The 12363-nt window shown below is 42.0% G+C and overlaps 1 protein-coding gene across 2 annotated transcripts in view; it reads right to left on the reverse strand.

Moving 5' to 3' along the window:
• The window catches only part of LOC110525727 (V-type proton ATPase 116 kDa subunit a2), a 34249-nt gene that overhangs the window by 1669 nt on the left and 20217 nt on the right, over nucleotides 1-12363 (reverse strand). Inside the window, exons 1-18 of one of the 2 annotated variants that reach the window (XM_021606124.2) lie at nucleotides 11521-11753; nucleotides 11217-11314; nucleotides 10882-11019; nucleotides 10441-10538; nucleotides 10218-10344; nucleotides 9936-10018; nucleotides 9685-9778; nucleotides 4342-4554; nucleotides 3236-3386; nucleotides 2855-2994; nucleotides 2423-2583; nucleotides 2055-2145; nucleotides 1677-1795; nucleotides 1372-1582; nucleotides 1001-1123; nucleotides 692-811; nucleotides 472-589; nucleotides 99-270 (exon numbers count right to left, since the gene is read on the reverse strand). In XM_021606124.2, coding sequence (XP_021461799.2) covers nucleotides 99-270; nucleotides 472-589; nucleotides 692-811; nucleotides 1001-1123; nucleotides 1372-1582; nucleotides 1677-1795; nucleotides 2055-2145; nucleotides 2423-2583; nucleotides 2855-2994; nucleotides 3236-3386; nucleotides 4342-4554; nucleotides 9685-9778; nucleotides 9936-10018; nucleotides 10218-10344; nucleotides 10441-10538; nucleotides 10882-11019; nucleotides 11217-11219 — 2162 coding nt within the window. In that variant the 5' untranslated portion in view covers nucleotides 11220-11314; nucleotides 11521-11753. Of the gene's footprint in view, nucleotides 1-98; nucleotides 271-471; nucleotides 590-691; nucleotides 812-1000; nucleotides 1124-1371; nucleotides 1583-1676; nucleotides 1796-2054; nucleotides 2146-2422; nucleotides 2584-2854; nucleotides 2995-3235; nucleotides 3387-4341; nucleotides 4555-9684; nucleotides 9779-9935; nucleotides 10019-10217; nucleotides 10345-10440; nucleotides 10539-10881; nucleotides 11020-11216; nucleotides 11315-11520; nucleotides 11754-12363 lie in introns of those variants that run through there. The other variant, XM_021606123.2, reaches the window with a different exon arrangement.

Genomic DNA, 12363 nt, shown 5'->3' on the forward strand with positions numbered 1-12363 from the left:
TAAGCATTAATAAAAGCATTATAAAGGCATGATGTGTTGAATTTTTACACATATTTCCTGTCCTTCACTCAATTCTGCAAGTATAGAGAGTAACTAACCAGTGCAGCCTGAGAGCATGGAGGAAGGCAGACAGTCCCTCCATAACCAGGAGGATAGACACAGTGAGCACAGCGAATATCCCAAACACTGGCACCAGAAACATGATGCCCAGGCTGGTGTCCATCCGCAGGCCCAACCGCATCACCATGGACCACAGCACCTCCGACAGCTCTGGGGGAGCAGAGACAAACAAACACCGTCACATCTCTGATTGATTCATTTGATTTAATAATTTAAAAGAAGGTTGCTCCAGTCAGAGAACATTACATACATAAATAATGATCCTCTCTCAATATAAAATGCACTTTAAATGTTTATCCTTCAAATGTTAATACAAATAATAAACATTTGATGTGGTGTGTTGATACTCACGGGCATGTGCCAGACTTAGAGCCCAGAGGCGCAGGTAGGAGGCTGTGTTGGAGATGCAGCCCAGGCAGTACTCTATGGTGTGAATAGACTGGTGCAGGAACATGTCCCCAAAGTCAAACTGTAAAACACAACAAGGACCTGTTACTTTCGGGACCCATAGTGTACTGATGTCTGAATGAGAGGCTAGTGGGGGGTGGTGACTGTGCTGTCATCAGCTAACCTCCTCTTTCTGCTGCTCTCTGCTGGTGGAGAGGTCACTGGGGACACTGCCCTCCTCCATGTCATTTGCCCTCATCAGAGAGAGCTCCTCCTCGCTGTGCCGCCGCACACGCTCATAACCCTGTTGACACACACCACACACACTCTGCATGTTAAAACCGGAGCGCACTCCTATAAACAGACTACACACACACACACACACACCACCATAGACTATGTTACAACCAGAACACAGACTCATATATGGACACACTACCCACACATGCTTATGACTCGTAGCTCAGCTAGAGCTACAAACTCAAAGCCTCACCCTGTACATTCCAATGCGGTTGGCTCCTCCGTTGTGTAGCCAGTAGAGGTAGACTGGTTTCCCCAGCAGTAAGACAGGCACCGATAGTAGAGCAATGACCACCAGGAACACCTGCAGCCCAACCTACAGTAGGAGAGGGAAAGAACAGACAGGTCTGTTACAGTCTCACTGAAGTAGCTTCAGAGCGGGTTGGGCTTGTATACATGTCTTCACTGAGCGAGTGGTCCTTCACAAGTAAGGGTTTTAGTGAGAAGTCCCAGTTCTATATGCATATTCAGCGAGTGTGTCCCAAATAGCACACTATTCCCTATAGTGCATATAGGGAATAGGATGTCATTTTGGAGACAACCACTGTGTGAACACACATGTACCTGTCCTGGGAAGAGGGGTGGCACCCCGTCCCCCTGCATGAGGAACATGTTGATGAAGTGGATGAGGATGCTGGGGGCCATCTGGGAGTCGCGTGCAGAGAAGGCCAGCCACTTGTAGATGATCATGAAGACCAGGTAGCCAAACAGGCACAGCAGGAACAGCAGCTCCGGGAGGAGTACCAAGTACAGGTTGAACTTTTTCCTAAAATGCCTACACAGATAGACACAGACAACAGAGCTATAAAGTTCTTTCATAGACACACAGAAGGCTGCAAAGTGTGGGGGGAGTGTGTGCTGTAACTCACAGGTGGTTGAAGATACCTAGGATGACCCCGAAGCTCATGTGACTGATACCAACGATCACAGACATCTTCATCTTGTAGGAGTTCAGAAAGGTCAGACGATTTGACGCCAAGTTCCAAATCTACACATTGGAAGAAACAAGGAAAATAACCACATCAGGTTGAGGTATGGACAGACTACATCACAGTCAGACTGATGCGATTGTTAACAAAACATTGAAATGACAATGAGTAATGATCCATGACTTACTTTATTGGACCTGGTTGGTGAGAGGCAAATGTGTACGGTTAAGAAGAGACAGGGAATAGCTTGTGTGTGTAGCAAACATAGAGACAAGACAAAGAAGTTTGTGACCATGAATCATAAAGCCATGTACTTACCGGGTCAATGCCCAAAGGGTAGGGTCCATTGAAAACCCCAGGGACATTGGGATCAAGGGTCAGAAAGGCATTGGTGCGGAGTGTGGAATCCCTTTTAAAGAAAATACAAAAGTGAACAATTAAAAGAACAAGCTATCAGGTGATGTAATCTTTAATGTCGCATACATCTTTGCAATTGTTATACTTAATTTGACTTGTAATTAATATATAATTGAAAAACCAGTATGGCCAATCAGTGATAGGACATCAAAAACCAAAACATATTGGCATTGAGTTGTGATCATGTGGACTTTCACCCTGACCTAATCATCTCTGTAATCTCAGGAACAGATTTTACAGTACAGAACATATTACAGTACAGTACTTACCAAGTCCAATTTCCAGATTCAAACATGGCATTGACGCTCCAGCCCGAGCCAAAGATGTTAAGAGACTTGGAAAAGCAGTCGTTGTAGATGAGTCCGGTATAGACCGAGAACAAGCCCATCATAAGGATGATGTAACGGCCCTCGAAGAATGTGTTCCAGATCTGAGCATACAAATACACCATTGTCAACATAGGGGGAAACATCCAGCTAACCACAACATTTACTGTTTGCTTATTACTCATTTAGCTTATTTAGACCAGAAACAATTTCCCCACACAACCGGGCAGCATCCCAAACGGCACCCTATTCCCTATGTAGTGCACTACTTTTGGCCAAATCCCCATGGCCTCTGGTCAAAACTAGTGCACTACATAGGGAATAGGGTGGCATTTGGGACGTACACACTGACACCCTCTCCTCTGCCCCTTTCACCTCGTTCCTGGTGCGTTTCAGTTTGCGATTGTCCTCATACAGCACCATCCAGAGAGCAAACAGAGCCATGATCACACCATGGCCCAGGTCTCCAAACATCACAGCAAACAGGAAGGGGAAGGTGATGATTGTGTAAGGAGCTGTTAGACACAACAGACAATACATCATAATTACTCCATATACACATTCAACTATCAATAAAGTGTAAAACTTTATTGTCCATCCTTGTTAGGAGTGAACATGTGTCTGTGGCTACAGGCATGTGGCTCATAGAAATAGCAAACAAACAGAAAACATAAAAGCAGTAGGCCTAATGATAGCATGTGATTTAATCCTAAATGTAGTAATCAGCGGTCATTGGCTAGCGAGGGTGTACTGTACCTGGGTTAACCTCTCTATAGTTGCCCACTCCATAGGCCTCCACTATGTTCTGGAAGCCTGATGTGAACTTGTTGGTCCTTATTAGGGTTGGTGGAGTGTCATTGCTGGGAATACGGTTGACAAAAGAAGGCACCGTGGCTCCACTTTTCCTCTGTAAAGGTAAGCCAATAATGTCAAGACAGTAGCTTTTCAGACTGGGATTATTGCAATGTTAGCCTTATTAAGGTTGCATGGAGATTGAGTGATGGCAACCCAATTATTTGAGACATCATTTGTTTTCTCCAAATGGAGACAGAATCCTAACATCAAACAGTTAGTTCAAATATTTTAGACCATTCAAGACTGTTCAAATACATTGACCATTTAAGCCTCGTATTTAGAAGAATCCTTTAAGCCTTTTAAAGGACTGGCAGAACCTTTGCATTGACTGCTGTCATTGAACTGAATGTGACTTTATGATATGTACGTCATTAGCCAGTGTAATGTAATAATGGACAGAATCCCTGGTAGCCCTCAATTGGGGCCCAACAGGACCCACGACTAGACTAGTTTAATAAATTAAACCAGAGCCATGTATTTAGAGTTGGGCAATTGAGGTTTCTGCATTATTATGCATTTACATGACACTACAACATTCTATGGCAGCCATGTTAGCGCCTCATTAACATTACAGTACATGGACAATAATGTCTAGAATAAGCATTATGAAGCATTTACATGACACTTCAAAATTCTATGGCAGCCATGTTATCGCGTATAAACATGACATGGAATATTAAAATAATGCTATGTAACTGAATGTCTAGAATTATAACAATATTCACAATTCAAAAAGTTGGCCCAACTCTCTAAATAGCTGGATCTGTCTTAAATGATCAGAGGTGGTCAAGACGAGAACAATTTCCATTTTTCTACCACAACCAAAACCCCATTATTAAAGCAGGTCATGCTGACTGGGTGTGTGACTGTTGGTTTAGCCAAATACTGAACAAAGTGTAGTTAGAAGGTGGGGTCACAAACAATGACAATACAATCCAAAACAATAAAATAGTTAAGCCCAACGATGACATTACACAGGGAGCCATTGTAACAGGGAGCTGACTCACCGAGCCTTCCTCTAATGCCCTCCGCAGGATGGGCAGATCGTTGACAGGGCACCACACCTCGGCTATCAGACACTTGTTGGTGACGTCAAAGCTACACAGGTTGAGGATGTGGTAGATGGCCTTCATCTTCTTAACCTGGATGACCCAGGTGTAGACGGACTCAGAGGCCTTGTTCAAGACTTGTCTCAGGTAGTCCTCTGTCCTGTGGAGTACCTGGTGGAAGCCGGGGGTTGGGGTGGGGGGTTATTAGTATGACATTTTAACAAATGGAAGGGATTTCACATTCATTCAGAAAATCAAAAGGGTGTGTAGAATTGACTTAGGCTCGTTGAGCACAGCCTCCACTGAGTGCAAGGGCCCATAGCTTGTTTGGGTATTGAAGCAAAGGTATTTTTGTCACGAGACACAGTTGGGTAAATGATGAATGAATGTCTAAGAATGTTGTGTGGGGGCTAGAGAAAATGCAATGAACATGCCAGGGAGGGAATTTGAGTGTGTGTGCTTTAAGTTCTGGAATGTGCGTGTGTTCGCATGAGGGAGGAAGGGAGGAGGGAGAGTCAGCCTTCAGTTGAGACCTCATGGAGATCACGTGCTGGGACCAGAGGTTAATTTAGTTCTTTTTTTCTTCAGAGGTAGAACTTCCAAAACGATTGATCTGAACAGTCTTCCAGACTGCAAGGCACAAGCAGAGTCAAGTGACCCCAGAGTGGTCACGCTCTGGCGCCTGAGTGAGAGCACTCTCCCTCTCGCTCCTAAACCTCTACCCCTCACACTCCATTCTGCTTCTTTCCAAGAAGTTATAATCTTCGCCGTAGCCGGAAGCACGAGGCCCATTCTTTAAGGGATACTGTTTTAATGTCACCATTGGCCTGCATCTTTGTAGTGACTGTATATCTCGGTAGATGGGTAAAACTTTTAAAAATTCAGACATTGAATATTGCTTTGAGCATGGTGATATTTTGTGTCACTAGCCTACACACAATACACCACAATTTCAAAGTGGAATTATGTTTTTAGAAAGGTATACCAATTATTAAAAAATTAAAATCTGAGTCAGTAAGCATTCAACCGCTTTGTTATGGCAAGCCTAAATAAGTTCAAGAGTAGAAATTTGCTCAACAAGTCACATAATAAGTTGCATGAACTCACTCTGTGTTTAATTATAGTGTTTAACATGATTTCTGAATGACTACCTCATCTCTGTACCCCACATACAATTATCTGTAAGGTCCCTTAGTCAAGCAGTGAATTTCAAACACAGATACAACCACAAAGACCGATGAGGTTTTCCAATGCCTCGCAAAGAAGGGTACCTATTGGTAGATGGGTAAATATATATTTTTTTAAAGCAGACATTGCATATCCCTTTGAGCATGGTAATGTTATTAATTACACTTTGGATGGTGTATCAATATAAAGATACATGCGCCCTTCCTAAATCAGCTGCTGGAGAGAAAGGAAACCGCTCAGGGATTTCACCATGGGGCCAATGGTGACATTAAAACAGTTACAGAGTTTAATGGCTGTGATAGCAGAAAACTGAGGCTGGATCAGGCAAAGATCAACAACCAATTTGACAGAACTCTAAGAATTTTGAATAATGGGAAGAATAATGGGCAAATATCATACAATCAAGGTGTGAAAAGCTCTCAGAGACTTATGCAGGAAGACTTACAGCTGTAATCGATGCCAAAGGTGATTCTAACATGTATTAACTCAAGGGTGTGAATACTTACAGTACCATTCAAAAGTTTAGACACACCTAGTCATTCAAGGGTTTTTCTTTATTTTTACTATTTTCTACATTGTAGAATAATAGTGAAGAAATCAAAACTATAAAATAACACATATGGAATCATGTAGTAACCAAAAGAGTGTTAAACAAATAAAAATATATTTTATATTTGAGATTCTTCAAATAGCCACCCTTTTGCCTTGACAACTTTGCATACTCTTGGCACTCTCTCAACCACATTCATTAGGAATGCTTTTCCAACAGTCTTGGAGGAGTTCCCACATATGCTGAGCACTCATTCCAAACCATCTCAATTGGGTTGAGGTCAGTTGATTGTGGAGGCCAGGTCATCTGATGCAGCACTCCATCACTCTCCTTCTTGGTCAAATAGCCCTTACACAGCCTGGAGATGTGTTTTGGGTCATTGTCCTGTTGAAAAACAAATGATAGTCCCACTAAGCGCAAACCAGATGGGATTGCATATCGTTGCAGAATGATGTGGTAGCCAATCTGGTTAATTGTGCCTTGAATTCTAAATAAATCACTGACACTGTCACCCGCAAAGCACCCCCGCACCATCACACCTCCTCCTCCTCCATGCTTCACAGTGGAAACCACACATGCAGAGATCATTAGTTCACCTATTCTGCGTCTCACAAAGACACGGCGGTTGGAACCAAAAATCTCAATTTTGGTCTCATCAGACCAATGTCCATTGCTCGTGTTTCTTGAACCAAGCAAGTGTCGTCTTCTTATTGTTGTCCTTTAGTAGTGGTTTCTTTGCAGTAATTCGACCATGAAGGCCTGCTTCACGCAGTCTCCTCTGAACAGTTGATGTTGAGATGTGTCTGTTACTTGAACTCAAAGGCATTTATTTTGGCTGCAATCTGAGGTGCAGTTAACTCCAATGAACGTATCCTCTTATCCTCTCTGGGTCTTCCTTTCCTGTGGCGGTACTCACGAGAGCCAGTTTCATCATAGCAACTGCCAGTTTCATTTGTTTTTTGCGGATTGACTGACCTTCATGTCTTAAAGTAATTTCTCTTTGCTTATTTGCGGCTGTTCTTGCCATAATATGGACTTTGTCTTTCACTAAATTGGGCTATCTTCTAAATACCACCCCTACACTGTCACAATACAACTGATTGGCTCAAACGCATTAGGAAGGAAATCATTTCCACAAATTAACAAGACAAACCTGATAATTAAAATGCATTCCAGGTGACTACCTCATGAAGCTGGTTGAGAGAATGCCAAAAATGTGCAAAGCTGTCAACATGGCAAAGGGTGGCTACTTTGAAGCATCTCAAATATAAAATATATTTTGATTTGTTTAACACCTTTTAGGTTACTACATGATTCCATGTGTTATTTCATAGTTTTGATGTCTTATTCTACAATGTAGAAAATAGTAAAAATAAAGAAAAACCCTGGAATGAGTAGGTGTGTCCAAACTTTTGACTGGTACTGTATGTAGATGAGATATTTCTGTATTTCATTTTCAATAAATGTACAACAAATCTAAAAAACATGTTTTTACTTTGTCATTATTGGGTAGTATGTATAGATGGGTGAGGGTAACAAATCCATTTAATCCATTTTGAATTCAGGCTGTAATAAAATGTGGAAGAAGTCAAGGGGTATACAGTTGAAGTCCGAAGTTTACATACACCTTAGCCAAATACATTTAAACTCAGCTTTTCACAATTCCTGACAATTAATCCTAGTAAAAGTTCCCTGTCTTAGGTTAGTTAGGATCACCACTTTATTTTAAGAATGTGAAATGTCAGAATAATAGGAGAGAGAATTATTTATTTCAGCTTTTTATTTCCATCACATATTTGTTAGCATTGCCTTTAAATTGTTTAACTTGGGTCAAACGTTTTGGGTAGCCTTCCACAAGCTTCCCACAATAGGTTGGGTGAATTTTGGCTCATTCCTCCAGACAGAGCTGGTGTAACTGAGTCAGGTTTGTAGGCCTCCTTGCTCACACACGCTTTTTCAGTTCTGCTCACAGATTTTCTATAGGATTGAGATCAGGGCTTTGTGAATATCTTGACTTTGTTGTCTTTAAGCCATTTTGCCACAACTTTGTAATTATGCTTGGGGTCATTGTCCATTTGGCAGACCCATTTGCGACCAATCTTTAACTGATGTCTTGAGATGTTGCGTCAATATATCCGCGTAATTTTCCTGCCTCATGATGCTATCTATTTTGTGAAGCGCACCAGTCAGTCCTGCAGCAAAGTACCCCCATAACATGATGCTGCCACCCCCGTGCTTCAAGGTTGGGATGGTGTTCTTCGGCTTGCAAGCCTCCCCCTTCTTCCTCCAAACATAACGATGGTCATTATGACCAAACAGTTCTATTTTTGTTTCATCAGACCAGACGACATTTCTCCAAAAAGTAAGATCTTTGTCCCCATGTGCAGTTGCAAACCGTAGTCTGGCATTTTTATGGCGGTTTTAGAGCAGTGGCTTATTCCTTGCTGAGCTGCCTTTAAGGTTATGTCGATATAGGACTCGTTTTACTGTGGATATAGATACTTTTGCCCATTTCCTCAAGCATCTTCACAAGGTCCTTTGATGTTGTTCTGGGATTGATTTGCACTTTTCACACCAAAGTACGTTCATCTCTAGGAGACAGAACTCCTTCCTGAGCAGTATGACAGCTGCGTGGTCCCATGGTGTTTATTCTTGCGTACTATTGTTTGTACAGATGAACGTGGTACCTTCAGGCGTTTGGAAATTGCTCCAAAGGATGAACCAGACTTGCTGAGGTCTACAATTTATTTTCTGAGATCTTAGCTGATTTCATTTGATTTTTCTATGTCACGCAAAGAGGCACTGAGTTTGAAGGTAGGCATTGAAATACATCCACAGGTACACCTCAAATTGATTCAAATTATGTCAATTAGCCTATCAGAAGCTTCTAAAGCCCTGACATCATTTTCTGGAATTTTCCAAGCTGTTGAAATGCACAGTCAACATAGTGTATGTAAACTTCTGACCCACTGGAATTGTGATACAGTGAATTATAAGTTAAATAATCTGTCTGTAAACAATTGTTGGAAAAATTACTTGCGTCATGCACAATGTAGATGTCCTAACCGACTTGCCAAAACTATAGTTTGTTTACAAGAAATTTGTGGAGTGGTTGAAAAAACGAGTTTTAATGACTTCAACCTAAGTGTATGTAAACTTCCGACTTCAACTGTAGGTTAAGAAATGTTGTGAAATAGCAGTTACAAATAGAAATCAAACTGGATGGACACCAGAAATAGAGGAAGGACCAAAAACAGGACTAAAAAAAGAGGACTAAAATACTTTCTGAAGGCACTGTATTTCAACAGCTAAATTCAGCAGGAAGAACACCTTAATCTGTTGATAGCTTATATTTTAAGTAGCCAGTGACGTTAGGGAGAGATCTCTGGAGTTAACCTTTTCTGGTTAAAGAATACATGGGTGTAATAATAAAAAGAAAACATCTGTATTTTTAACTGTACAAATTTGATAGTCAAAAAGTTATTTTCATTACTTAAAGACAAAACAAACAAAAAAAACATCACCCACTATGTAGTTGCTCACAAGGATTTTAGAGAGCTTACAGTGTGCAGGTCCTGGATGCGAGTCCTGAGTCCCTCCACAACATCATTCCTCTCCTCATTGCTGTTGGGGTATGGATACACGTGACAGTGGTAGCTGAGGGGCAAAAAGACAAGCTCCATGATGTTATCACATAGGTTAAAGCCACAGTCTTCAGAGCTTGTTGGGAGCAAGATAACAGGCCTAATGGTTTGACAGGGAATCACCTCAGGCTGAAAGTGTAACAGGTCAGTTGGAGAGGTGTTTTAATTACCAGTCACAGATCTTCTTGACTTTCTGTCCGATCTGCTCGCCCCAGTAGGAGATGAGGAAAACCACACTCTTAGTTGGCTCACCCTGCAATAACCAGAGAACAGGAAGCAGATTAGAATATAGACATGGTAAGGCTGAGGTGAGATGTTTTACCTCTCACAAGCCCAACAGGGATGCTGTTAAATTTAGCTATGTGGTAAGCAGTAGCTTATTATTTTATCTCACACTCAACCATTTAGAAAAGGGCTAAGAATCTCTCTCAGGCAGAACAATATTGACCCACCGTGTCAGGGTCCTCCAAGTACTCGTCAATCTCAGAGTAGCTAAGGATGGTGTAGCCCTTACACACTCTCCACAGCATGCGCTCAAAGGCCTCTATTTTCCTTCTCTGAATCAGCCCTGATATAAACCTGCAGGAGTGAGGGTGAGATAAACAGGGTATTACAGTAAACAGGCACAAATACCCAAGTGTGTACAAATATATATGACTGCTGATAGCCCTTTACCCTAGTTTGGCCCCTAGTCGCTGCATGCTGCTGTAGTCCATCATGGAATCCTTTTCTAGGAAGGGGAACTCCTCATACTGGACCTGCGGGGGCTCACACTGTGAAACATAACCCCAGTGTGAGGACAAACACAAAACACATACACCCCCATAACACATTGTTAGAAAAAGGGCAATAATTTTCCCATGCATGAATGAATAAAAGACAAGCAGCAAGATTTTGGCTAGCCCCAGATGTATCCCCAAAACATCCTATATAAAGAAAGAAAAGAGAAAATAAAGCCTCAATGTTATGCGCAAAGCCAAATCATGTGACCCTAAAATTTGCTCAGTCTCTTCATGAAGCAAATCAAAGCCAATGCAAGTGCTCTTAAGTCAAACTGAGGGGCAAAGTGTTGTACAGTAGTGGGATCCTGCTTTGTGGAGAAGCTTTTGGACCTACCTCTGCGCTGCGGTGCACAAAGTTGCGTGTGATGCGCAGCATGTGTGTATACTCTGTCAGCTCCAGGAGGTTCTTCTGTAACTTCTCCTTATTCCTGGTCACCTCGCTCAGCTCCACCTCCAACCTCTGCAACTGCTCCTGGAGACAGCCATACATACAGAGAGTCAATAGCAATGGTAATGGCAATACGGGCGGTGTCCCAAATGGCACCATATGTTCCCTATATATAGTGCACTACTTAGGGAACATATGGTGCCATTTGGGACGAAGTCAATACTTCATTCTTATGATAAAATTATTTATAACGTTCTAGAGAGACAGTTGGGTGCGCTAACCATTATAACTAGGACATGTTTGGGCAGGGGTGCAACCGGGTTCACTTCTCCCTCTGGAAGTGGGATGTCTGCCCTCTTGATTTCTCTTAGAAGGTACCCTGTCAAAGATGCAATGAAGTCTTAGTACACAACACACAGAGTCACTGCATTTCAAACAATCCATTTGTTTCAAATAATACATGTATATCAATAAGCTTAATCTGTTGTAATTTACACTGTGTTTTTCATCAAGCCCACAAGAGATTTTAGCCCAGGGCTAAGCGAGTGTTCACACTTGCACATTCTATAGTGGACTAGCACCAACCTTAGCCCAGGGCTAGCTGGCCCTAGCGCCGACTTTTCAGGGGTTAGCCCCAGAAACACAGTGCCAAAATATCCAGTGTTTTACGGGGTCAAGAACAACACGTAAAATATTCACTGTCAAATTGTATTTTTTATGGAGAACATTTTCTCCTCTCCTCAGTTCCTGACCGCATGTGCTGCCCTAGAAATAGAATGAATGGAACGGGCGTACTCATTCAAGTCAATGATGGCATAATGGGTGGACTGGCGGCCATTGAGAGTATACCCATAGGAGCAAAGCAGGAAGTAAAAGCAGGAAGTAAAAACAGGAAGTAAAAGCAGGAAGTAAAAGCAGGAAGTAAAAGCAGGAGGAATACACATCAATATGGGTCGTCACTAGTTAACACAGTCACAAAGTCATAATTATGTCTAAACCCGGCTGGAGATTATGAATATGAAGTTGAACATTTTTAGAAATGTCCCTTTAAAAAGGTAGACTCAGCGATATGACGCAGATGCAGAAAGTAAACTGCATAGTGGGTCAATTTCTTGAACAACAGAGCTTTGAAGCGAAAACCTCCACTTCTCTGCTGTTTTGGTGCCCTGGCTACCACGCTGTAACAGCGTGAAGCTACGCAGACACTGTGTGTGACTGCGAGAGCAAAGTCTTACATCTCGCTCATCTCAATATCTACAGTGCTGCTCGTGGCTTCATTTTGCTGAATCTAACATCATTTGAATGGACATTCTTTATTACCATGGAATGTAGAACGTTTGCTACAACACCTTGATTGTTTCAGCAAGGAGCAAAAAAGTTTCATAAGAGTTAAGAGTCCATATTACCACAGAAACGGACTCAACTGCA

The sequence above is a fragment of the Oncorhynchus mykiss genome, chromosome 6, assembly GCF_013265735.2.
Source record: "Oncorhynchus mykiss isolate Arlee chromosome 6, USDA_OmykA_1.1, whole genome shotgun sequence".
NCBI lineage: Eukaryota > Metazoa > Chordata > Actinopteri > Salmoniformes > Salmonidae > Oncorhynchus > Oncorhynchus mykiss.